This window comes from Chanos chanos, chromosome 10 (assembly GCF_902362185.1).
Source record: "Chanos chanos chromosome 10, fChaCha1.1, whole genome shotgun sequence".
In the NCBI taxonomy this organism is placed as follows: Eukaryota; Metazoa; Chordata; class Actinopteri; order Gonorynchiformes; family Chanidae; genus Chanos; species Chanos chanos.
Genome location: NC_044504.1, coordinates 12,989,064 through 13,016,917, shown reverse-complemented (window position 1 = coordinate 13,016,917; position 27,854 = coordinate 12,989,064). Strand labels below are relative to the sequence as shown.

Below are 27,854 nucleotides of genomic sequence, written 5' to 3'. Positions count from 1 at the left end.
CCTATAGCATTTTAAAGCTAAATGTTTATTTTAAACTAAACCCCAACATCCTTTCCCGTCATAACTGTTGAATGACTGTATAATCAGTATTATGATGAAGAAAAGCCACAGACATTTTACACTGGGATAACACATCATATTTAATCTTTTTTAAAGGTTCCTTTTAAAAGCAACTAAAATTCAATACTATTCTCACTGTATTTGTTGTACTTATGTTGTTTTTAAAGACAAGAAGCATAGGACACCACAAAGGCATTCAAGTTCATACTTTGCAGCAGTGATTTTTGAAAAGAAAAGACGAAACAGGCCAGTGAACGCTGTTTTCAAGTATTCTGTTATCAATCAGTTGGAAACAGCAAGGTTACTTACACTCTTCCATAGGAAGGTCAAAGCTCTTCCAGCCAGCACATTTAGAATTAGGCTTTATAACATTTTGGCAAGCAATTCTCATGAAAATTCTAGTTTCAAATGGTTGGGATGCATTAAAAACAAACAAAAAATAAAGAAATAAAATTAAGTATTAAAATACCACCTTCCACTGAATTCCTCTACGCCAGCTGTCTACGATGTACACCATTAGATTGCAAGGTAAAAATCATTTGTTACGGTGTCAGACAATAGAGTGAATTGCTAGGGGGTCCTGTGTGGGCCACTGAAATGAGTACAGAGATGACAACTTTACAAAATTATCTTTACCTACTGGGTGATGGCTATGTCCCCTCAGTGTCTGTTTTCTCTAGCTCAGGCTGATTCTCAGCATGAGCCTTCCGCTCACTCTGCACATTGTCTACATCCGCAGAAGGGGAGGCAGGTTTTTCCGGGGCGTCCATTTCATTTGGGGGCTCAGATGGGATGCACGTTGGTGTAGGAGATTTAGAGGTGGTGCAAGAGGCCTCTACTAAGGGCTCTGGCACAGATTCAGTGGAGTCTGTGGTGGGCTCAGGTGTGGTCACAGAGTCTGTCTCCTTGTCACTGGCCCGTAGAGATTTCGTCTGGCTGGTTGTTGTTTCCTCAGGAACACTGGAAGAATGTGACTGAGACTGCGATTCAGGTTGGGCTTGGGCTTCAGGTTGTGGTTGGCCTTTAGGCTGAGGCTGTGGTGGAGCCAGAGGAAGAGGAAGATGAGGCAGAGGGAGCAGAGGCTGAGATTGGATCTGAGAGGGCTGATTTTGGGTGAGGAGGGGCTGTGGATGGGCCTGGGCTTGAGGCTGAGGAGTCAGGGGGGTCCAGACCTTACTGCGCTCTCTCTCTCTGTCATTTTCCCTTTCGTTCTCCCGATCCCGATCTCTCTCCCTGTCACGCTCTCTGTCCCTGTCCCTCTCCCTGTCCCGGTTACGTTCTCGACCACGTTCTCGATCTTGTTCTCGTTCCCTGTCCCGTTCCCGACTGCAACGACTGCCATTCATTCCTCGTCGGAAGTCAAAATCCCTGTCATCACGATCTTTTTGTCTCTCCCAAGGCCGCCTCCGGTCATCAAAGTCCTGGTGCATGTTAGCATTGAAGGGAGGTCCTCCTCCACGGTTCCAAGCAGGGCCTCCAGTTCCCGATGCTGCTCCACCACGCATTTCAAAGCGATTTGAGAAGTTAGGGTTGGGCCGTTCCTCTTGAAAGCCCTTTGGGTTTCCCGCAGACATTCCTCTAACATCTCGTTCATCAAAGTCACCCCTGGGAGGGCCCCAGCGGCTCTCTGCTCGAAAGCTTCCTGCCAGGGGCTCCCTTCTGCCCGACCCCTCTCTACCCTCTCCCTGCATGGGAAGCCTGGGTGGTCTCTCCAGAAGAGGGGGTCTAACAGGGGCAGGATCAGTGCGCATTTCTAACGGAGGAGTCTTCAACAGGCCTGTGCTTTGCTTCTCTGGTGGTGGGAATCGGTAGTCCTGATCCCCTTCCTGTTGAGTGTCAGTTTCTTGCCTTGAGGAATTTCCCTCTTTAGATTTGGCTGGATTCTCAGCACCAGCAGCTGAAGGGTTCAAGGCCCTTGCGAAAGTACCCTCTGCTCGGTTAAAGGACTCCATTTGGGGAAAGGGAGCTCGAGCACGAGCCTGAGCTTGGAGTGAGGCATCCAGTAGGGTGTTGGCCTGGTGGGCCAAGCTGGGCTGCATAAGGAGCGGGAAACGGGCACTGGTTCCCTGAAGGAGGTTGGGCCGTAGGTCCATAGGGAGTAAGCCAGGCATCCTCTGGCCAGACAGTGGGTGAGAAAGTGAAGCAGATGGGTGCATGCCCAGTAAGCCCATACCACTGCGCACTGCATTCTGCATTCCTGTGGGAGAAAGGAGAAATCTTTAATAAGCTTTCAGAGCACAGGCAAAGCCACACTCAAACAGACCAAGGTTATTAACAGGCCTGTGTATAACGCACAGCACAACACATAGGTCGTATACCCATGGCACACACACTTTACATGAATCTTTTAAGAAACTGTTATTAAAAAAGGGTGTCCCTGTCTTACCCTGTAGTGTTAGTTCTGTTGTGGTCTCCATGTTCTCTGCAGACTGCACAGATTTGTCCACTTGGGTCTGTTCAGGTTGAGCTCCCACAGGATTGAAGACTCCTGCCCCGGGAATGGCAGAGGGTATGAAGCTTCCAGGAATAGTGTTGGATGGAGGGATCATGGCTCCAAAGGGAGATTCCTTGGTGTTGTCTTGGGTCGTTGACATGGAGGGCTGTACTAGAGCTGTTGAAGACCAATTAAGATCGATACACTTGAGACATTATTTATCATTTTTTTTTCCCCTTTAAGTATCTCTAAGATTGCTCTCTGGTATGGATACCACAAAGCAGAACAGAGCAGAGCAAAGCAAAACCAATTCAGTGAGGATAAACATAAAAGTTGATGCTGATGTACGATTAGCCGCTGTCTGTGCTACCTTAGCAGTCAGGAAGAAACATATCAGCATACATTACTCAGAGCCAGCAGAATGAGTTTGTTTTTAAATTGCTTACCTGGGGGAGGCTGAGAAGTATTGAACCCAGTCCTAAGGAAAGGGGGAGGTGGGCCAAAACCTGGAGGAGGCATCGCCATAGTAACAGGAAAAGAGGGCGGCACGATACCCAGAGTGGGGACAGTCTGAGCCACGGGAATCTTGCAGTAAACAAAGGGACTCGTATTAGACACAGAAAGGCAGGAACAGCGTAGTAGACAACCCGTTTCGTTTAACTGAAATAGCTTCAACTGATATGGGTTTACAGTCAGTTTCCATTATAGCAAATACTGTAGCTTCCAGTTGAACTGGACCGCTCCACTAACATCACTTCTTTGATTCACTTGAAATGCACTGAAAGACTCATTACTGTTAAAGTAATGGGTAACTGGACATTCTAAAAAATTTAAAAATGACTCAAACATGGAATGTAAGAATTTAATCAACTCAGGAAGTGCACCTGAATTGAAATATTTGCTATTAATATACTTTGTATCTTTCATTTACAGTATCCCACACTTTTGTTTTGTTTTTTTTATTTTAGGAGTTAAGTGTATGGAGGTCAGTGTGCTTCAAATTGTATTCAAGCAGTACGTAACACACTTAGATGGATGTACCTGTACCGGCATCATTGTAACGGGCTGAGGGAAGGTCTCGCTCGGTGGGTTACTGACTGCACTGGCCTCAGTGGTTACGGCCTGCACCTGTGTCTCCTTCGCTAACTCTGCATTGCGCTGAGCATCCCAAGCTAATCCAATGATAGCAGTGAAGAGAACAGAGGAGGGAGATGTATACTGATTATACTGATTACAAATCCTATTGTTAAGTATGTCGATATATTAGTTAAAAGTACATGTCCTTGGGTGTCACTGTAAATCATTCAATTTTCTCCCCCCCCTCTCTCACCACTATTGACAGTTTCCTGGTCAATCATGCCTCCCTCTGCAAAACCATCAAGATCATCCAGTTTGACCTTCTCCCAGGGGATGTAGGTGACGCCAAGGTCCACATCCCAAAATTGTTTATATTCCTGCTTCACACCTTTATTCAAAGCCCAGGCAATCTGCAGACAACATGACATAATCAGCACAGACAATTAAATGAACATAGTTCAAAGCACAAATAATAATTTATCATCTTTTAATTAATAAGAGACAACAGAACTCCCACTAATACTGAATGTATAATAAATGTTAACAAACACAGCTTCCCCCTAGACCCAGATACATTCATCATATTTATAAGAACAAAACCTCTTGCCACATGTGACTCTGATACTCTGTAAGACTTGGCAGCACATGCAGAAAGGATGCCCTGGCTTTTTAATAGCCAGTAAACTTTAATGAATGGAGGAGGAGGTGGTCTCCCTCTGCCCTCATTCCTTAAGTGCTCCCTGTGTGACAGACTCGTTAACCCCGTGACGAGAAAGCGGATGTACAAACAAACGGAAAAACTTCCCAGTGTCTGAGACGCCTTGAACATTCTAACTTAATACACTGAATGGTATAACTCCTGACATTAAAGTAAACCAAACAGACTGCTCCACATCCCACAGGTGGAGGAACCAGTCCAATGTCATATCCCATTTCTTCCAAAGCCCCATCTGAACAAAAGTCCAAATTCTGGGTGCCACATTTTGGGTAGCATTTGATCTCTGCATGTATACTGCTGAAGAATGTGAAAGTAACAGTAGTGAGGTTATCCGATTAATATAAGCCACTGTGGTGACAGCAGAAACAGGCTCAGTAGATGTGTTAAGATAAAACAAGGGAGCCATGCAATTTCTAGTCATCAGAATTATAAGTTTCTCATGAAACAAACTTGTAGGCTTGCTCCAACTTCAGTGTCTCGCCATGTCAAAAGCTTGGTAGCTATTCCACAGTAACAGAAAGGTTTGCAACTTCCCCAATTCTGTGGGAAACTATACACTACAGTTCAAAGAGCTGCAACTATAACTTCATTCACTTTGTCCAAGATGTAAATCATTTAGACCCACTGTTGAAATAAAAAAAAGATACATCCACTGTTACATGCACCATAACATGGATCCAGAAAGAGGATTTCATGTTTTTTCTTCTATCCTAAGTATGAGGTTTCTTTGCATGTGCAAGGAATCTAGTGTCTTACAGAGTATCCACATCAAATGCCCCAAATGCAGTCACAGTTCCTTACATGAAGAACACAAACTGGAGCAGATCAATAGTACCGACATGATGAAGAATGTCATCTCATTAGCATTCTGCAGGCATACCTTGATAACCTTGGAGCCAATCTTATAGGAACCAGTGCTAAGCTTCTGACGTGCGCGGAAGGCGTCCTGTCTGTGTACCATGCAGATATAGGCACAGCCCCTGGGAGGAATCATCTGAAGAAAAAAAATGGGAGGAGAAGGAGAGAGAAAAAAGATCAAAAGCAAGTGAATAACTTCTTTTATAGGGCTTTTACCCTTTATTACAGCAGAACTGACAACCACCGCAGGGAAATCCACATGTATTATCCAACCACAGGATGGACAGCAACTGAACCTTTAAGGACTTTCTCTAAAAATCGTTTTAAATTTATGAAACTACTCTCTCATTTATGATGTGAGGTCACAAGTCACAGGGGCGCTAATCAGGGCAAAAGAGAGCACTAAACTCACATTGATGGATTCAATCTGGCCAAATTCTTCAAACAGGTTTGTGAGATCTTGCTGTGTAGCCTTCTTGTCTACTTGTCCCACCCACAGAGTAGTGCTACACACTAAGAGAGAGAGAGAGAGAGAGAGAGAGAGAGAGAGAGAGAGAAAAAGAAAATGTGAAAGAGGATGAGAAAGACAGGGCACAAGAAAATGTGAGGCCATGCAATACTAACAACACAACATACATAACACAAATGCTGAGGGGAAAAAAGAAAGATCCTTTCAAATGAACAAGCGTAGTGGTTGAAAGGAATTACATTATCATCCACAATACCAGGAACACTGTTACTTCTTTCAACCTTTAAAATCATACTGCAATACACTACAATTCCCTATTCAGCACTGCTAAATCTAATGGGATGAATAATTTCGAGCGGAGAGTGTCAAACAGTTGACAATTAAAAGGAAAAAAATTAAGATCAAATAAACCAAACATGCCCCAATCGTACCACTCAAAGTTTTGGAGCGGATGGGAGGGAGGCCTTTCTTCTGCCGCTCCTTTTCCCTCTCCCTCGCACGTCGCTCACTGGAGTAAGAGCGCGAAGACTTCCGCTTTCTCTCCCTGGAGCGTGACCGTGAGCGTTTCCGGTGTTTACGCTTGCGTGAGCCTGACCGTGATCTAGATCTCTTTCTGCGTGGTGACCTAAGACAGGGAAACAGCAGTAAAAGGCGAGGCTATAAGACACTGTAATGATGTCACACACAGCAGTAACAGGTTTTTATAGCCACTTCATATGCAACAGTAACAGCACAATTTTGCCTTTATGGCATGAAGACAAAAAACACATTACTTCAAAGTCCTAGTACTGGGCAATCTTGCAATACTTGGCACTGTCCCTAACTAACCTGGAACGAGACCTGGAACGCGTTTTTGAGCGAGTCCCACTGGTCTTCCTCTCCTCTGTCTCAAAGATCTCCTCATCCACTGTGTCCTGTCCTTCATCCAGCTCCATGTCCTGCAGAGGATGGAGACAAATTACAGATTGGTCATGCTCCTCCAGCATAAAGAATGTCATACTAACCATAACGGCCTTAAAAATAAAATAATATTGTTCTAGGGGATCCGAACATGTTACCTGCTGCTGGTTGTCAATGGAATCATCCAGCTTTGTCTCTTGTTCCTGAAGCTGTTGTTGGGTGTTGCCTTGAGAGGGAGTGGCACAGTTTTCTGAACCAAAGATGGTGTCTTGGCCCTCCAAGGTCAAGGTCTAAAAAAAAACAAACACACACACACAAAAATTAAATTCTGAGCAAAGTAGAAATGGGGAATTGAGTGTAGGGACGCCCGTCTAAAACAGGCATAACAGCCTTTTCAATGTCATCTACATTAATTTGGCCACTACCCCATTCAGTCATGTATGCATTTATGCCTGATCAACCACAACATGATTGTCAGTACCTTCTGCTGATGTTGTTGGTGTTCCAATAGTTGTTTCTGGAACTGTTCAAGGTTCTGTTGCTGCAGCTGCTCAGCCAGCTGATGGAAAATGGAGCTGTTCATGGGCTCAGAAACCACTGGCCTGAAAGAATGAGAGAAAGACAGAAGGACAAGTAGGAAGGTGAGAGAGACAACATGTAAAATAATAAGCAAGGACAAGTAGCAAGAAAGAATAAAGAGAGAGAAGAGCTAGTTGCATACAGTTAAAGACCAAATGTACGGAGTCATGGCACCGCTTCAGACATTAACAATGGAAATAATACATACAACTGCGATGATGCTGTGTCCTTTTTGGAATCCTCAGTGCATTCTGACTCACTTCCAAAATCAAACTGACCCAGTAGTTTCTGAAACAGGACAAAAAGGCAGCTTGGTTTATCAGTGTCAGTGTACATATACAGGACACGCTATGGTATGGATCCTCTTTACATTAATATTGGCTTCAATGCCTGACACTGTACAGCATCTCTTTCTCTCAATCTCCTGGTCTTCATGTCTCACCTTATTAAATGAGGACACTCTCTGCTCCAGCGGGTTCAACGTGTTGGCTGCCGCGGCCGCTGTGAGTTGGGCGGTCAGAGCCTGTAACTGCACCACCAACCCTGCATCCAGCGCCTGCAGTAGAGAGGGCTGCGCCTTCTGCTGCTGCATCTGCAGACTCTGCACCAACTGCTGCAACTGCACATACAGACACAAGCTCAGACTAAACTGACATTAAGACACCATAGCCAAGAAGTTCACTCAAGAGATACGGTCAACACAGTAATTACTGGATGAGCAGAGAGACACACATTTAATTAACGAGTTAACAGTGAAGTTAACAAAAAATTCCAACTTGGGTGGTGAAATCTAAAGGATGGAGGTAGTGGAGACGGAGAGAAACATGAGCTGACCTGCTGGCCCTGTGGACTCTGCAGAATCTGTGCAACAGCAGCCACTGTATCAGTGTTAGAGATCTGTGAAGCCCAGTCCGGTAAACTCTGCACTATGTTGGCAGGAGTAGCTGGAGTTGCAGGAGTGCCTATGGACAAAATGAAGATTGCAGAAAATAAGCACTGCAGAAAAACATCTCCACAACACTGAAAAACAGTTAAAAGACAAAAAAAAAAGGAAAACCAGTTCAGGAAAATTTGTGATCAAGTTAATCATTTTAACCACAAGGTGTCACCAATCAGCTACAAACACACAGAGACCAGGAGTGAAAAGATATGTTTGCCATAATAAACTGAATGAACGATTTCTATTTCTGTACGCCATACACCCTGTGTTTACAACTCCATTACTAATGAAATTGAGTGACACTGACCTGGAGTGGCATTATTAACAGGGCCTGCGCTGCTTGCAGTGACTGGTGTGACACTAGGGGGTGGCAAACCTGCTGCCATGTCCAGTAACGGTTGAATGATGTCACTTTTGAAGACATTGTTTTTCTGCCACAGGTTGAGAACTCTTACAATCTTACTCTGTAACAGACAAGTGGAGCGAAATTGGCACAAACCCTCACTCATGGACTGGAAGCCATCTATTCCAAATTCCAAACCAATCTTAGGACAGAGTGGCTTTCATCAAGTATGCATATAAACCAAACTGCAAGACTTCAAAGTCTATTTGTTAATAACTGCAAATGAACACAACCCCCCTCCCCCAATGCACCAGTTCATCATTAATTTATCTATGTCAACCCTTTTTCTCAACAAGTAGACCTGCGCCAATCTGGAACTCACTTTGTCATCAGAGGGGCACCGGTAGAGGTTCTGGAAGGTACCAATGATGTTCTTGCTGAAGCGGGGCGCGAACACATCTTTCTCTTGTCCAAACTGGTGACGTGATTGGCGCACAATGGAGTCAATAACGTACAGCCCCGGCACCTTGTATTCAGGCTTACACTGTAGATAAGCAGAAAAGAGGACCAGCACTGAATGGATGCAGACCATTCCAACATCTAATGAATCAAAAACTGTAATAGCAACTTCAAACACTTATTGGCAAGTGAGGTGTCAAAATGTACATTTAGCTGGCAATTCCAGAGTGTTAGCATAGTTTTCAATTAGAGTTATTTAAATGAACGCTCACCTTCTGAATGAACTTCTCCACACTTTGGACCACATGCTTGTAAAACTGAAATCAAAAGGGGAAAAAAGCAGCTATGAGTTGAAGTCATAAGTTGAAAGCAAACCTTCCAGTAAACAAAAATTGACAGATGTCAAAGAGATGTCATAGTATCAACTACATCTTCAATAGAACACATGCACGTAAAACCAGAAAACACAGTAAGCATTTACAGAATTACTATGACATCCTTTGACAAAAATGGGGGATATGAGAGAGATGGCAAACACCTGCATTGGGTGTCTGTATCAGTTTTTTAAGCTGCAAAAAACAAGGATAAAACGTTCAGGAAATTTGCTGTAAAATATCCGTAATTAGACAGTTAACGGTGGCTGCACCAATGCATACCATAAGGTTGTTTCATCAAGTCTGAACAGTGTGTACAATGAGTTACAAGTCCATTTGTTTGAACTATGTCTTCATTTTCAGTGATAGCTGGTAAGTTATAAATTATGAAGACATAATAAAGAAAATCCACTGTATACACACTTTCAACAAACATGTGGGACACCTCTTGAAGCTTTCCAGTAAATAAGCTGATTTAATGAAACTGTGCTTCAGCTGCCAAAATGTGTGACAAACTGATTTAAAACAATGCTGTGGCCAATGCAAACTGAATGGCCCAATAACAAATATTATGTTTATATCTGAATAAATTATGGGAGCATAAAGGTGTTCTAGACACAACAAGTAGAGCAAAGCGAAAAAGGTGCTGCATGAGTGAAAATGATACACTAAGGCATTTGGGTCACCCACACCCAAGGAAAACAACATTCTCTGCAACAAAGACCTGATTTTCTTCATGAGGCCATTTTTTTTTTTGGCTTATTCAAAGCAAGTGACTAAGTCAATGATTGGCTAAACCATTTTAATGTTGGTCTGTGGTCATGTTATTAGGTTTTGCTGGTGCAAATAACAGTGAAACACAGATGATGGTAAGAAATCTAACCCCCTTTAGACTGTTCCATAACTACATTTTGTTCTATAAGACTTTAATGCTCCTATTCAGAAAATCATCTTTTATCAGAAACTAAAAATTAAACTGCAAATGTCACAATCAGAAAATAAATAAAACTTGGTAGCACTGTGGTGTCACCAAATTTCCAACTCGATGCCAGTTCCATACGAAGAAACTATGTAAAAGGTTCCCATCAGGGGGAAAAGCGTATTTTCAATTACAGGATGAGTAACAATGGTTAAGCCTGCTTCAATTTGCCATCTTTCATTCATATCCTACTGAAATAGTGGTGTAACAGTTTTGTATCAAAACCAAAAACTTCAGTAGTGTAGTCCACAGTTCAGTTCACAGTACATGTGTAGTGAACCATGGATTTTTTTTTCACCTCAGTTCTTTTAATCACAGTTTTTCCCCTTGAACATGGTGCTAAACAGCAAGGGATATATTCTTAATTTAGGAGAACATCCCCCCCACTGTTTGTGCGTTTGATCATTAAGAGTAACATTAATCATAATTTTAAGCTGGTATGCCTTTTTTTTCTCTTTTCATTTCTCACGGCAAGGAAATATATGCACTGTGTTTATAGTGCCGTACACGTACGCTTTGAGAGAGCACATGATTACCATGGCTTTAATGACCGTGTTGATCAAGTAACAATTAAAAAAAAAACAAAATGTAGTGTCATTATTCATAAACAAGTTATACAAGAATATTTGAATCCACATTAATGAATTAAACAGATCTTATCCCTAAGTGGGAACTTGCTTTTCTTGCATCGAAGCAGTCACCCACCGATCTGAGAGAAGTCAGAGCTGTCAATCATTTTGCATTTTAAGAGATTGTTGCTGTCTGTATTACAACTGTTATTTTGTGTTGAATTCATCCATGTGTAAATCAAAGAAAGAAAAAGTTCAGCTCTGGATTAGTTTAATAAAGTCAAATAAAGTCAAACCATGTTACAAACTGAATCTTGGCCCAAAAATGGAGGTCCAAACAGCACCATGACACCTCTGAACAGAAATGCTCTATGTTTACTTGATTCACTGGAGTTGTGGACTGTAGTTTAAAATTAGTCAAATGGCAAGGGCAGGTATCTGTAGGAATCCATAAACACTGTATTACAGGAGAACCATTGCACGGCGAGACTCTCCCACCTCGGCATTCATATCAGCTGTTACAGCACCACACATTAGAGCTCTTCGCTCTGGCTTAAAGAGGCTGATGCAAACTCATGAAAGGACCTCATACTGGCTGTAAAAAGATATGGCAGTGGATCTTTTAATGATACAGGGCTATTTTGCATCCACCAGTTATAGGAACACTTATTAAACTGAACAGCAACAGGGGCTGTACCGAGTCCCAGTGTATCCCAGTGTATTTTAGGCAAAAGCCTGGCTGCATCTTCCGAAAACGTCTAGGCCGAATCACATCAATCTCCTTGCTACACAATAACCTCTAAGCACATTTCAGAATCCAGAAAGAAGCGCTTAACTCAGCACACAATCAACCCTTTGCCGTGGCCATCCTAGCCTGCACTCTTGAACCCCACCGAAAATCTGTGCTTTCAATAAAGGAGGACACAAGTGAATTAAACTTCAAGTGAACTGAGGCTGAATTAAAAAGGACACAAATTCATAAGTGCAGAATGAGGAATATCAAAGCTCTGGTAAGATTCTGTTAGGAAGAATGATCTATCCTCCCAACGTGCTCTATCATTAAGCTCTACAGACAGGATTAGCAATGTTATGCTTAGAGGGATAGTCATGCATTACATAGGACATGAAAAGCACCCCCCAAAAAAAGCCAAAAACAAATACAGCCAAATCCGTAGTGTTGTGAACCCACATGCTTCTGAAAACATGTACCACTTGAGTGACTGAACATAATGAATAATAACAAAATCCTTAGAGGAGCCACAAGATACGACCGTGTTCTCTGCTGACAAGCTGCAGCAACAGCACCACAAAAATACTGAGAACAGCAGGGTAACAACACAGGACAGAAAGGCTGATTATTCAGCCTTCAAATGGTTAATCATGTTTTCATCATTGAGAAAGAAAGGCAGGTCAAAAATACCAATACCGTAAATAGAGCAAAAGCTACACCACTTCGTTCTTTTTGAAAGATGCCAATTATCTGAAGCGCGGCAAATATTAAATACCTGGCAGTGCTCTGCAGACATGTTCAGCATGCCTGACACTGGCTTCTGTTTAGCCACCTGTTATACTGACGTAATTTAATGTGCTCTGTAAAACGTAGCTGTGCGGTCATGGGTCAGTGCTACAGTAACAAATGAAGAGAGCAAACACTCTCTTAATACACATGATTCTGAGACAAGCTCCAAAACATACACCTCACGTCCAAGCTCTATTTTTATGGAACAAGCACTTCAACTTTTGTCCTCTAAGAGGTCGACTTGCAGCCTGGCTCATTCAGGCTAACTGAGGAAATAATCATCAAATCTAAAATCTCCTCGCCCCGCTGCATGTCTACAAAAATTCAGATGCATATTCAGCACTTGGTTGTGAGACCTAAAGTTTAGCATATTTTAAGACGTAGCAAATGTTTCTTTCAATGAATTTACATGTCTGTGAATGTGAACAATTTTTTAAAAAACACCTCTAAGATTAACACACATACTGTAATTACAAAAAGGTAACTATGCATTAAATTATGGATCTCAAAGCATAGAGTCAGAGTTTCTAAAGCTAAGCTGCAAAATGTTTTTCAGGCGTTTTGTATAAACTGTTTGTATAGTTTTAATTCAAGTATGGCAACTATTCTATCATTTAGAACACTATTGTGCAATTTCTTCCCCACTTTCAGAATAGGAAATTAAGAATCAAATTAAAGCCTCAAGATAAATTTGACCAATTACAGCTTTATACTGTTCTTGCTTTCTTGGATCAAAGTGGAACATGTTAATGTAGGTCGGCCCTGAGCTCCAGCAAACAGCCTCCAAAGGAAAAGCATATGCATGATTGACCAGTATTAGGTTTCTTCTCCAGGTGTCAGTATGGTTTTACAACACAACTGAATAAGATGAAGCTTAATCTGTGAAGCAATCGTGATTGGATATTTGAATTTGAAAACTGACAGACAGAAAATTCAATATCAAATCCAGATGGACTGTCGAGACCCTTCAAAACCTGCTAAACAATTAAACAGGCTGTGTTCTGTTAAAAATATCAGACAAAACTAAGAATGGGGGAGCCAGGCCTCAGGTAAATACTTCCAGTGGCCTGCAATAGTTGACTTCATTAAACTGCAAAGAATACAAAACTAATACTTACATGGAGGGCATTAAAGACAAACAACTAAGGCTAAAACTCGATGTTAAACTACTATTTCAATAACATCATCTTGAATCAACAGGAAAATGTCTAATATTAGTGATACAGCCACAGTATGTAAAGCACATGTAGACAAACTATATGACAGAACTGCAGTACTTTTAATGTAAAATAGTTATAGTAAAGAGGAACTGATAATAGTTTGTTCTGTCCCTGGGTCACCTAGATGCAGATGGCAGCAGCAGAGAATTCACAGTATTCACAAGAAGAGAATCTGGGGCTATAGAAAATGAAACATGTAAGAAAGAATATCTCTTTCCTAAAATCTACAAGCACTTGTATTTAAATCTAGCCTGTACTTTCTATGTCCAAACACAGATGAGGGTGAGCAGCCAGGCCAAATTATTTTACATGTTACATAAGGAGGCACAGTGGCTAAGTGAATGGGGGCTACATAAGGCCCTTTCCACTGCAGAAACTCTTTTTAGAACTCAGACATTTTACCCTCCTTTCCACTGGAGGAACCTGTGGGTCAGTTTTGGGTCCTAGGCCATAGGCCCAATCCCACTTTTAGCTTCCTGTTCCGGAATAGGTACGTTTTGATGGCCCAGGGACTACTGGGGTGCAGCCTGCAGCACTGAATGTCATTTACTGGTCAAATGCAAGCTTCACAAAATGACCAAGGAGAACTAACTAACCATTTTTAAGTGCTGGGATATAGGAAGAGATCAAGCATACTAAATAAAAAAATTCAGATAGATGTACCCAAAATGAAAAACCATGACACACCAAAAGCAGAGGAAAAATGGAGGTGCACGCCTCCCTTAGTATCTATTTGGAGGACAAGACTCGTTGAGTCAGAACGGAGAGATGTATAAGAAATTTTTGGTGCATTTAGCTGAATTAGTCATTCACATTACTGCAAAGAGGTGCCAGAAAAAATGATTACAATAAAGACCACAATAAGCCGAAGCTGCTTTTTGCATCACATACATAATCTTCTCACTTGCATTGTGGTGAGAAAGCAAAACACAAACACATTCAGGAAATGTGTAGTTTCCAATCTGAATAGTTCCAGAACTCTTAAATTCCTCAAAAAGCTCGTAAACCTCAGGGCAAAAGGGGGTCATTACTGTAACTAGAGAGTTGCTGGGTCACATCCCAGGTTAAGCACCAGAAATGTTCATGTAAAAGTGGAGGGCTTCACATTCTGTCTCTACCCTTCCTCTAACCTGTCACACGCTATTCCACCCTAGCCTTGAAAAAGAACAGAGGTACTCAATGGCTTTACCCTGACTGAACAAATCTTAAAAACCTTGTACAATGGTACTGTTTGTGCTTTGTGAGGATCTCTGTACACGTCTTCATGTAATTAACAATCAGGACAAACAGCAAATGTCGAGATTGTTTAATAACACTGGTATAAAGTAGCATGCTTGGATTTAGGTGTTCTGTATGCAAGTGTTGAGGGATTCTTATGGTGACATTTGGGGACCAATACAATGAACAAGCAGTACAAGTATGAATTCTACAGTAAATTCAGTCCATTAAAAAACTGTACTAACTCCAACCTGAGTTTTATCCAGGATGTAGCACTCTACCAAAGACTGCCTCAAATTACCAGAATGTCCAACTGTAATCTAATGTAGCTTGTATGACAAACTGTCCCTATGAACTGTAACAATATAAACTAACATGATCAGGAAAGAAAATGACTGTTTTTGGTACATCTGTGGAGAGGCACATTCTAGACTGCGGTCACTCAGTAATCACAAGGCTCTACTGTGAGACTTCTGTAAACCAAGAAGCAGCTCCAGAGAGAGGAAATCTCAGCGACAGCATAGGAGAAGCGTATCTAGAAAACACTTGAGAACAACACAGCAGCAGCAACGGCTGAAGTGGTTACTCTGGAACTTATCATGGCTCAGCTCGTATCTGTACAGTACTGGTATGTACCCTACCAAGTATACACCTGAATAGAAAGTGTATTGCAGATAAGCGACTCTTGCAAAACGCTTTGACAACAAAGGCCTACTAAATTAGATAACTCTTATCTTAAGGCTTTGTAAATGTTTATAATCTTCTATTTCTTTAACCAATGCAATTAAAATAATTCAGCTCCAACGTAAATCAACTCCAGGAGTTGGTTGTTTTGGTTCTTTGAACCTACTGTGATGCTGGGCAGTGGGGACACATGCTGGACAACCCTTCCACGAATGATTTAATTATGGTAATAAATTTCAGATATGGAGTAGAAGGTGTTTAAAATTAAATCGCCCAAAAATAGATTCAAACTTACATATAAGTCACACTCTGTGTAAATACTTGTACATATACACTCTTACACCCCAATTTTATACATATTCTACAGGATTCAGCTGAACAAAATTAATCCAGAAGCTGCCAATAAAACAGATTGAGCAAAGAAAGTGACAGCGCAACAAGAAGTCTGCGGAAAAAGGAAACTGATAAATTGGTGGAGAATTTAAAAATGAAAAGCATACTTTTCAGTCCTTCAACAAGTTGCAGTTTGTATTCAAGGAGAAGAATCTAAAATATTTCAAAAGCCTGTGCTGCGCTACATCAAAAGCTAACATATTACTGTTAGTCAGCAGGTGACGTCAGACATCTGATAGGCTATTATGCCCCTGTAGGCTATTATGCCCCTGTAGAGCCTACGTACAACTATAAATCAGCCTTAAGTGTGAGACACTGTCCAGAAACAATAACGTGTGGTCCTACAAGGTCTTACTTTCACAGCTGTCAAATATCAAGAACAAACAACCTCTCCAGGCACACACAACAATGACAGGTGATCCAATCATTACAAAGACCACTGTCCAGAGTGAGATATGCCTGTAGAATTCTGCTGGTACTGCATCTCTGTCTGTTGTTTTTTTCCATTTCCTTTGCCTCAAGGAGACAGACCAGAATTCTTCTGCCTCAAGCAGAATTTGTGCAGTCCAACTACAATTTCTTAGGTAGCAATTAGCAGCAAAAGCAACCATGACATGCATGTTTACATGATCTCCTAAATTAGGATAAAAATCTTCCTAATTCAACAGTAAAGACAGTAGAAACAGATACCACTGTGGTAGGCGAGATCACTCTCAAAACTGTTGTCCCTCCAACAGTGAAACACACTGCCATGCATTCTACATCACGTTCTACATCTGAAACTCCCACCGAGCCACCATGATGTTATCCACAAACTACAAACTGACTGCAAAATCTTCTGCTGTAACAGCAGGGAAAGAGAACTTCTTAAGGAAGTTCAAAGGTCAAAGGTTTCTATTTGTATTTACTAATAACACATGTCCTTTATCAACACTGTCCACAACCATGACTTTTTTCTTACATCAATGACAATGACAAGATCTTATTTTGCCTGGCAAACAAATATATAAAAGATATATGCAGACTGCTTGGCTTGTGGACTATGTTTTCAATCAGTCAGAAACTCCTATGTCCCTGCAGCTCGGGGCTCGTGAGCTTCACCAAACACAAAGAGAAGAGAATCTCCTGTACATGTTAGAAGTCTACGACTGTTATTCTAATTATGAATAAAATATTACTGCAACTCAAAAATCAAGCACACAAACATGTGATGGGCTTCTTTTGACTTACAATCAGGAACTCTGTCTGCAGCCTATGACGATGCAACATATAGTAATGTCTGCAAAAATCTGACTACACTAACACTGTACTGTAGGGCTGCCACGATTAGTCGATGTAATCTATGACATCGACGCTGAAAATGTACCGACATCAATATTTTAAACCGACGCATAGTTTTGTTTTTTTTTTTTTATGAATTTACCTTTTTGATTTCTAAGTCGCTTCAATTCAGCATAACAAATGGTTTTCTTCAGTATCGCTACATAATTGCAACCTGCACGACGTCAGTCATCTTTGGCTCCAGTTTTGATGGCATACCACAGCAGCACTAGTGCTATGCACAAGCACATGGACAGAAAACAAACAGGCGCTATTATGGATGATGGACTACCAGAAAAGGCAAGACCACCGTAAGTGATGTCTATCCATGTTTATTAAATTACCATTAGTAGGGAGAGCTTTCATCCTTTATCTTTTGTCCTTGTAGCTGTTAAATACACTCATTATTAAAGCCATAAAGTTGTCTGCCTGCTACCTTAGAACTTCCATTGAATAAAATTAACTTAAATAAAATGGTCAATTGGATATTTTGTAGGAAAATGAATCATTTAGATTAATCAACTGATCTGTAAAATAGCTGATAGATTAATTGATAGAAAAACAGTCGTTAGTGGAAGCCCTACTGTATTGTGGTACCAGGGCCAGAAAATCTGCATGTTCTAAAGCATCAACGGGGACAAAATGAACAAAACCACTAGAACTCTAGGATATCTTTAAAGGAGTACTTCAAATTTTGTTAGAATCCTCCAAGATGTTCAGCCTTACTTCAGTGTGACTGTGTATGCATTTGCTGTGCATTCTGAATTTCTGTTTTCATTGGAAATCTATAATCACTAAAATCACACCCAGCTAAAAGCTGTATTTTTTTTTCAGGAAAACATGGGTATGTACAAATTTCTGTATAATACCATAAACTGCGAAAATAAATTATTCTTCCTATTTTCACCTCATTTTAAAATAACCCTAATTAGTCCTGTCAGCTATGTGTTTACACAGGTGTGGATGCAAAGTACTTTGATTCTTTTTTTTCTTACTGGATTAACAATCCTGTAACAAGTTTCATACCAACAAACAATCTCTGTGGCTCTACCTTTTTGTTACTGTGTGCATATAATACTGCATGAAATACATAAATAAATATTTTTCTGATTTTCTGTAAGAGATAATGCTAAGATAAACAGATCTGTGGACTTTCTCAGCACACACAAACACACACACACACACACACACACACACACAAACAAACAAACAAACAAAAACCCCTTGAACAGTTAAAAAAAAAATCACAAACCAACTGTCCAAATGCAAACTGTATCCATTTCACAAAAGCTGTCTTTTTTTAACTCCACTGAACTGACCCTCTCCACGTTTTCCTTACTCCTCTGAACAATACACGAGACGCACCCGAGCACGCGTTCAGTATACTTACCACATACTCACTGCGCCTCCTCCTAAACACTACTGCGCCTCCTTCAATAAACTGCTCCTACACTGCAATCAGCATTACTACATAATGCAGGATCACACATACACAAAACATAGCTAAAGGTAAATGTGTCCCTGGCTTTATAAGGTGCTAGATGAGAAACAAAAATTACTAACTAGTAAATGTTCATGCACAGTTACTCACTGTGAGGAACAGTGTGTAAATCAGTAAACAGATTTCAGTTAATTAAACTGCACTGTTGTTAATACTGTCAATGCACCCCATGACACGAACGTGTTTTAATTCAGGACTAGATCATCTTACAACAATACTAGAACACAGCCTATTATTATGCTACTAATTCTTTATCAGAGCAAATGTGGTATATTTCACCCATGCCTTCCACAGACTATAACCAACAAGTTTATTTCTGCTCTCTTAATCTTCAAATTATCTCATAGTGGACTAGACTAAAATTGCTTCGGTTGAAGCTGAAAACTGAAGGAAATGATAATACTGAAAGTATCCTCAGTGCCAATCTACAAAGGACTCATTTTTGAGAAGGCCAATCAACAGCAAAGTCATCACAATATCTGTCTGTTTAGGAATAAACCTGCAAAGAAGAGTGAGGATGTACTAAATAAGCAATCTGCACAGAGAAACTGTTTTTCTCAAAGGTTTCTCTGAATATTACTTCTAGGTACTGTCTTGCCACCTGCTACCAAGTCTTTTTTTTCCCCTCTGATCAGCTAAGCAACCAAGCATCCCATTAAGAAAATATTACTCTTCACTATTGCTCAATGTATAGGCTAAGCCTATAAAACACAATACAAACGAGAAAAACAAAGGAAAAGTTTGAGATTTGAAAGGTATCCAATTTTCTGTCCAATAGAAAGAGCGCTTCTATTTATTTATTTATTTATTTTCTTTTATTATTAGGCTTCTTCCATCTTCCTTTTTGAAACAGCCCATCTCCTACCTAAGCAGGTTAGGGGTTCCCTTATCTCTCTCTGATACTCTCTCACGCCCCATCCTCCTGCTTCACTTTCAGGGCATTGGGGGAGCTGGGAGAGCTGCTGAGGGAAGGGGAAAGAGATGTTATTCACATGCAGACAAGACTCACTACACAGCAGGCAAAGACAAACCAAGTTGATTGAATAGGACAAGCATGAACAGAGACAGGATATTTTAGCGTTATATTACCAGGCATAAACCAAACGGCTCTGGACTGCATCACAGTTACACACTTGGGCACTTGCACGCTGAGGTAAAAATCTCAAGGCTTTTATTACTGACTAACACTTTCAAAGAACAGATTAGGCTAAGCGTGGAGACTGACAGAGTGACACCAGACTTAGGAGTTACTGTATAGAAGCCAGCACCTGACCAAAAAAAAAAAAAAGTGGAAATATAGACAAATATCTCAGATGTAACGTTTTTATTCTGTTTCAAGATTGCTCTCAAATCTGCAACAAGGACACTGGTCTGAGCACTGTAGTCTAGGCCAGAAGTCCTGAAATAACTGGCAGACCAATGAGGGAAAGAAATGTGTCATGCCTGTCTGAAGCAGCGAGGGGCTAGAAGAGTTAGTTAATCAGTTTGTCATTCTACGGAGTCCAAGCTGATTTCTGAATCCTTGGCAACATTGATTAAATTTAAATATTTAAATTCATATCATTTAAACAGAGTAGAACAAAAATGATGCCGCGAGAGTGCCAAGAACAGGTGACTGACATCGTCTGTGAACACATCTGCAACCAAACCTATTTCAAGCGTCAAAACAAATGGACTTTTTAACTGATTGAAGCATACCCATATAAAACATATCCATCACACCCATATTCCAATAAAGTTTAATAAATGGCCAAAGTTACAGGTAAAATTTAAATCAGAAGTGGACTCACTAGAAGCCAGTTTCGTGCTTCCATCATGACACCATTTACAACGTAAGCCTAATGTTTTCATATGTGGACTGAATATCTAAACAGTAGGGGTGTGCATTTCTCCCTTATGAGACGATCTAATTAGTATCTAGATACATGGGCAACGATATGATTCAGGTATTATACATTTTAATACGGAACGATTCGGTGAGATTCGAGTCGGTACGAGTCGATGCAATCTGATACAGTTCTTAACATTTGTTTAATGTAGCCATTCATTTTCCATTCATTAGTTTATACTAAAATAGAGTTAGCAGCAAAGCTTCAGTCAACTGATTCATAACTTTAGAATCGGTCCATCGACCAGTTTATGGTACATTTAGATTGATCCAGGGGTCTGCATATCGATGTAGTTGCATCTTTAATGTTAAAACCGGTTTCTGATTCGTATCGGTGAATTGTTACAACCCTACTAAACAAAAGAAATGATCATTTATTTACCAATATTCAAATTTCAAAAACTCAAAATTCCAAAATTTTGCACAAAGGATAAAAAAGGATAAAAAAAATTGCTGTTCTCCAGTAACTAGTTGATTTATGCTTTGAGCCATTATCACACACACCAGCCAACGACAAACCAACCAAAATATTTTTTTGGACTTGTTCACACTCCTAAAGTGCCAGATCAAGTCTACTGGTACACTGTAGAAGTCACTGACATGGTAGCTTGCTTCTTAATTTCATCTTTAACATGATTTACAGCACACACCTGCAGCAGATTCACTAGACCATGGGCCACAAATAAAGAGAACAACAGGAAAAGGTCAAAAAACAGAAAAAAAAACTAGGTAGGGCTATTCCACATCCATATCTTTGATGCCATACTGCAAGGTTTTACAGTTTTTGTTTGCATCTCCTTATTTTCAATAGTACCATCAACACAGGGTAATGGTGATGGTAAGCATGCTGAGCAATTTAAAAATCACTTTAGATATGTCATGCAGCCAACGATTCAAATTAGACAGTTCTCACTCAGATGTCTTTCAGGTCACCGGGATCAAAATCAGATACTGTTGGTGTTCACATTTGTTTGCAAACACCCAATCGGCATCACATAATAGGGAAAATATATCAACTGGATTACTCTTTGCTGCATCAACTGCCTCAACTGCCTCATGCAATATGGGTTATAAGAGCAGGAGGAACCTCCAAATGTAACTATTCAGCTCAAAAAAAAGAGCTCTGTAAAGCAGAACATGAAGACAAATAACATAACAAATTTACTTGCCTACATTATTATAACAAGGTTTCACATAAGGCCTTAGCAATTTAGAATTCAATTTACAATTTAATTCCTCAGAGATCGATGAAGTTAGAAATAATTCTAGAATACTGTTTCCTATTACTGAAAGTATTTACAACCACTGCTGGTGACTTATGTCCAGGTTCATTATCAAAGTCTCACCCATAAGGCTCGTGATGATACCCTTGCACAAGTGAAATAACAAAGATGACCATTTTTAAACAAATTAACAATCTTCTTAAATGTAAACATCAATCTATTCTTAATGTACTTTGATTCTCTTTATTAGGACTGGGCTGGGGCTCTGATACTAAATTGAATACCTGTGTAACTTCATGCCGTGATATGGATTTGTACATACATTATAAATAGCATGACTACACTTACACTAAATTGTTATAGTTAATTTCTTTTTATTTTCAAAACACATGACCCCATTTGGTTAGTCCCTAAAAAATTAAAAAGGTGAAAACATAGCTGGTTTATTTATAAATAAACAAAGGAGAAAATATATGAACTCATTCTGTGAAAAGAGACCACAGAAACAAAAATGCTCCCAAGCATTTTGCCTATTAACCTAGCTAGCTTCTAACTAGCTACTACTTACTGGTCTGCATTCAAAACAGCGCATGTTGAACAAAAGATTTTTATGCAATATGTGTTAGTAAAATGTGTCTGCAGAGGAAGTGAACACACAGAATTGATTTTCCTGCCTGAAGTTTACATTGTAATTCTGTTCTCTTACACATTTTATCCTATGTCTCAACCTGTCTTTATCCAGATGATTTAAGTGAGTGTTATAAACAAAGTCCACATAAGTTTGTGCAGTTCAGAAATGACTGTGCATGTCATGATATTGTGTTGCCATTGTCATTGTCAAATACTGTCAAAATGTCTTTGAAGAGCTGTTTTCCAAATGTGCCCTGCACAGAAACCAGTAAAGAGGCCTTTCAAAAAATGTGAAATGGCCAAAAAAAAAAAAAAAAATTCTAAGAAATAGCGTAAAAAGTTACCACCTTACCAAGTGCTTTGTTTCTCTGATACAAAAAATATTTCTAAACATTGTGTTGACAGTCCGTATTCAGTCCAGTCCGTATCCGACAGTCCAGATTTATACATAAACCATTACATTAAATGCAGACCCACACATCACCTAAGAAATGTTTTCTTACTGTAAAAGAATGGATGGGCTTACATGTCTGTATAAAGGAAACGTATTTATTTTGCAAAAAGCAAAAAGATCTGAGGGTCACGGGACAAGTGCAAGGAGTACAAAACCTAATCAGGCTTTTGAATCCCAATTATCCTAAAGCAAACATGGGCTGTCCACAGGTATGTACGAATCCTCTAACCAAAAAAATGATGGCACAACATTCACAAGTTTATCATAAACAAACTTTATAGCCATCGTACGTAAAACAGCTGTTTACTGAATGGAGGACAGAACAGATATTGTTACTGGTGTTCATGGAGTTGGAGGGCTTTCCAAGGGGATTTTTAAGATCTCAGTTGTCTTTCCCTTACGCTTTGAAAGCATCAGTAAAAGCAGAGCTGAGCTTCAAGCTGCTGTAGTAGTTACTCAAAATAGCTAAATGCTTTCCCTACTATGCCAGCTCAGTGACATGGTGATTTGTTAAGCCATGTTGTATTTAGGCTTCAGAAGCTTTGCTGACCCAAAAAAAAAAACAAAAAACTTAACACCATGTAGTTAATAAATTATGGTACTCCAGAGAGTGTGTTAGTTAAATCACTAGTTAAATGATTTTCATACATGTTTACAGCCACTGCTCAAGACAAAACTAAGAAGTTACGAACACCACAGAGGTAGCTGGCCAATATAAGTCGACCCAACCGGTTTTGTGTCTGCTTGAAGAAATCCAGGCATCGTAAGCAGACTTGCCAATGAGGAAATGGAGGTTAATTGTGTTCTGACAGGACTAAACACAGTTTATTTGCTAAATCTGCGGTTGGGGGGGGGGGGGTTGTAAAGTAAACTACTTGACTGCGTTCCTTCATTTAAACTTCATTAATTTATTCTGATCTAACCACCCGCATGTGAGCACTGTCCATTGCTCCGTAACTGTTCACATGGTTGTTTCCAAAACATAATTCAATAAATCTGTGTAATCATTTCAGTCTCAAAGGAAGCTTGAGATTTTGCCTTGGGTTTGGGCTCTAGGTTTTGTGTGACTGAATGAGGGCAGAACCTTCTGCTTACTAGCAAATACCCTTTTCTCATCATATTGAAGGCTATGGTTAATTACTCTGGTCTGACACATTCTACCTCGTTGAAAATCACATCATGTGCAGTCTCTAACGTACAAGAAGCTTAATGTACCACGAGGCTGTAAAAACATCTTCCAATTTGGGGAATTTCTCATATACCATTTTAAAACACAAAGGATCTGTGTGGAAATTTTTACTATCTTCTCAGAGGATGTTGAGATTCAGGACTCATGTTTCCACCTACTAAATACATATATACTTAATCTACATGAGTGTAGTTCACTGTTCAGATAAACACATACAAACACAGAGGGCTGTATCTGTACGCGTGTTGGGATCCTTGCATGGAGGTGTTAAAAAAAACTCAGACTACTGAGTTTTAGTAGACTACAGACTACTAAAAAAAAATACAGACTACTATTATCCCTTACAAAAAGCACAAATGACTTGCACTGGAATTCTCCCGTGTGTTGTGACAGTATCATTATGTCATTCCCTCCATCTTCACTTGGAATATTTACCTTTATAGCTTTAATTGCAGACTTTGTGATCTGGGTCATCTTGGCTTTGGAGATCGGAGGCTTGTATTCATTCAGAGAGTACAGCTGAAAAAAGATAAGAACAATATGTCTGCTAAACTGTTTTCAAATTCAAACTTCTCTCGTTCATTTGTGAGATTTCAAGACATTAAGGGTGAATGTGCACTTTAACTCTTCACAATGTTAATTTACTGTTTGGACAAAAATAACTGTTAGCTGTGAAAAAATGGCTGCAAGCTGTGGCATTTTGCCATGAGTTCATGGTCATGTTCTTGTTTTTGTCTAGTTCAGAACTTTCTTGATTAAAAGATGCTGAAATTAAATGTGATCAAATTCTTGCTAGGTCCAGTTTTCTAAGCACATGCTCTTTGGATTTCAACAAAATAAATCTTGCTATACATGATCAGAGCCCATTTTTACATTAATGTTGGCCCGTCTTTAATATTTCCTCAGTCTTATGTGCCACCACTGAGAATTATTTCTTCGTATTATCTGTTGTAAATGCCCCCTGCAGTCTGCAAGCGAGTTGGTTTGTCTTACAGTTGATGAGACTGATTTAATCACAGGCTTGGACACAGCACTGGCTAATTTTTATTTAGACATCATTAAAACCATGCAAATATCTTTCAATCAAGTAAACTGTTGGCACAAATGATAATGATTTATTTCGGGCTATTTCAGACTAAGCTTATATGTTGTACTTGTTTCAGAAACAGTAAGGAATAACACGCAGCTAAAACAAAACATGTAGTCTGTCAATTCATGATGATGAAAACATTACTTCAAATAAAAGAACTAGCAACACAACCATTAGTTGGTCTGCACTGTTATTACTTTCCTGTTGTTTTATGCAATAACAGATACAACTAATTCAACTAATTTAACGGGTTGCTGCATACTCAGATACATAACAGTTGACTAGAATAATCATATTTTAGCAGGCCTCATGAAATGGCTTTGTAGGCCATTCAGGATGGATCTATTACTTCAGTCACGCTCAATCAGAGCTACCCTCTGATAAAAAAAAAAAAAAACCGTCACAAAATGGTTTCTTAGCGAGATGACATTTTGATTAATATCCTAGGTGTAACCTTTTGGGCTTTAACAGCACACTAGCTGGGTGCATCTAACTCCATGTAACTTCTACTGATAATGAATATATAGGTACCTGACCCTTCCCATTTAAACTTGAACTATGTTAGTAGAATACGCTAGCTATTTTTCAGGGCATAGCTCGCTAATTCCGGCAACTAAGATATGACTGTCCTAACCCTAGCCTAGCTTACTTGGCTAGTTAAAACCGCTTTTACATAGCTAAACTGCTATGTCTCTTTGATATAAAAATGCTAATCGTGTGAAACACCGACTATATCTTTTTAACGTCAGATCAAAAGCCTGGCGCAGCTCAGAATATGTGCAGAGCGATATTCACGGCAGCTCAAATTTAGGCTAAATGCAGGTCGAGCATAATGGTATCAGTTGGAACATTTACGCCTTTTGTTCGTCTATTCGCATGGAATTAAATTGTGTTTCTAATCATTTGTAAATACTGCATATGTTAATAACGTATATTGCGACAATAATCACAGAGTCGAAATTGTGAGTTACCTCTGATTGCCTGCTCAAAACTAGCTAGCTTTGTTGCTAACGTGCTAACAAACCTTGCCATCTAGAGTGATCAATTAACAAGCAAGGCTAGTTGATGCACAACAGTTAACAATGGTTAGTGGGTCTGTATCTGTAACCAGCTTTCTTGTGTGAATCACTCCGTCACGAATAAAAGTTAGGTAATACAGATTCTAGAGGTGGCAGGTGAAATTCATTAAAATGAGCATTGTGTGTAAGGCCGCTTGACACATCCTTGTCCGATGTGCTAGCAGAGCAGACCATTTTATGCTATACAATGCTAACTATATAGCATAGATCATTCTATGCTATATAGTTAGCATTAGCTAGCTAATTTTGACTCGGTGGTGACGTTACGACGACAATGCGGCCTAGTCAATGGAAGTTACAGCTAGCTGGGTATGCTTCTAGTCAAAAGGGAAAAAATATTGGTGGCTAAGAACGCGTTAATGCAAATAATACAAACCTCGCCGTTAAATGCTTTAACCGCCTCCATAGTGTCGTTTGTGAGGTTGCAACTACTTAACAATAGGGTTGTTGATCCTGTATCGCCTCACCACCCGGCTTGATGCACGCATGTCCTACTGTGTGTGAACGAGCTGGAGGAGAGCGCCAATATGGCGATATATTGACTTGAACAACATATCATCATGATCGACATAGCGAACTCCAGTGTTCAGAATTTGTATTACAGTTTTGCTCTCAAACCCCACAGTTTGTTCATCCGCTCGAAAGACACGCTGCACAAAAGAAGATATTTCCTTCAAGCATAGACACATGCAGATTTTTACTGTAAAAATGAATATTTTAGTGAAGATTGCATTAGAGTACAGAAAGGCCTGCAGCAGGAATCATACAGGAATATACTCTTTTGCCCCTGTGAAGTGTGTTTGTGATTGGTACAGGTTAACAGCAAGACTGCAGTGAGGTCATTTTTCCAGTTTGCACTGTCTTAAAGGAACGTACAAAGTCATACAAGAAAGGGAAAAGACACATTTTAGTCCTGCATCTCCAGTACCATATCCAGTGCAACTTCTTCTGATCACTTTTAGGAAAATATGATTTTGCTCCTATCAACTGTGCCTGAGGATATGTGGCAGATAACAGTTGGGTCAAGTTTCACAATTATCAAGCACCCTAAGGAAGTTCAGTTCATGTCAGAATCACAAGTCTGTGGGAGGTTTTTCAGACTGACTGAAGGGGAAGTCCACCCTTTTGACATTTAGGCTCATTACAGTCCTTATTATTGCACTGTCAGTAACTCAGATGTTATTTATGGAATACTCAGGTTTATTTTTCAGTTTCATAGTCTTTTAAAGAGTTTTATTGTCATATGTACAGAACAACACAGGTCATCCAAACAATGAAAATCTTATAACTTTGGTGAGTCAATTTATATTTGTTGTGTTTTTCATACAAATGCTTATTTTCTGTAACAACTTCAAAAAAAAAAAAAAAAACCCTCAAAACTCATTTATTTTCCATGCTAATGCTAATTTATGGCAACCAGAGATTAATTGCTTTTCTTAGGGTGGATGTGGTTTATTGCTGATAAATCTATCAGTCTCTTTATGACATAAACTTACATACAAAGCTCTCATTGCAAACACAGAGAGCAGTATTAGTCTAAATCTAGACAGCATATGGTCTTCTATTTGACCCATAGTGTTTATTTAGGGGGGAGAAGGGCTATATTCAGAAGTGCTTAATTTTGCTAAATTTGATGTATGCCATCCAATCCTTGTTATCATCACTGAAGAAGGTCTTCATGATGACC

General features: G+C 39.8%; 1 protein-coding gene across 1 annotated transcript; it reads right to left on the bottom strand.

Annotated features, from left to right (window-relative positions):
- Positions 1 to 500: 500 nt before the first annotated feature.
- Positions 501 to 26,675, bottom strand: scaf8 (SR-related CTD-associated factor 8). The gene is made up of 19 exons (XM_030786112.1): positions 26,544 to 26,675; positions 24,434 to 24,517; positions 9,110 to 9,154; positions 8,761 to 8,922; positions 8,343 to 8,499; positions 7,930 to 8,057; positions 7,538 to 7,714; positions 7,304 to 7,383; positions 6,998 to 7,118; positions 6,675 to 6,806; positions 6,445 to 6,554; positions 6,048 to 6,241; positions 5,560 to 5,660; positions 5,170 to 5,283; positions 3,825 to 3,981; positions 3,536 to 3,666; positions 2,941 to 3,079; positions 2,447 to 2,671; positions 501 to 2,257 (listed from the first exon to the last, which is right to left on the bottom strand). Exons 1-19 carry the CDS (start codon positions 26,571 to 26,573, stop codon positions 711 to 713), a joined length of 3,834 nt encoding a protein of 1,277 aa, XP_030641972.1. The 5' UTR covers positions 26,574 to 26,675; the 3' UTR covers positions 501 to 710.
- Positions 26,676 to 27,854: the final 1,179 nt, after the last annotated feature.

What these genes read in the sequence shown, in the direction of transcription:
- scaf8 (XM_030786112.1), bottom strand. Translation starts at nt 26,573, where the DNA reads ATGGAGGCGGTTAAAGCATTTAACGGCGAG. An exon ending in CGTTCCAGGTCTCGTTCCAG is followed by an intron (nt 6,242 to 6,444) that starts GTTAGTTAGGGA and finishes TCCCTGTCTTAG; the next exon opens with GTCACCACGCAGAAAGAGAT. An exon ending in TACTTCTCAGCCTCCCCCAG is followed by an intron (nt 2,672 to 2,940) that starts GTAAGCAATTTA and finishes GGTCTTCAACAG; the next exon opens with CTCTAGTACAGCCCTCCATG.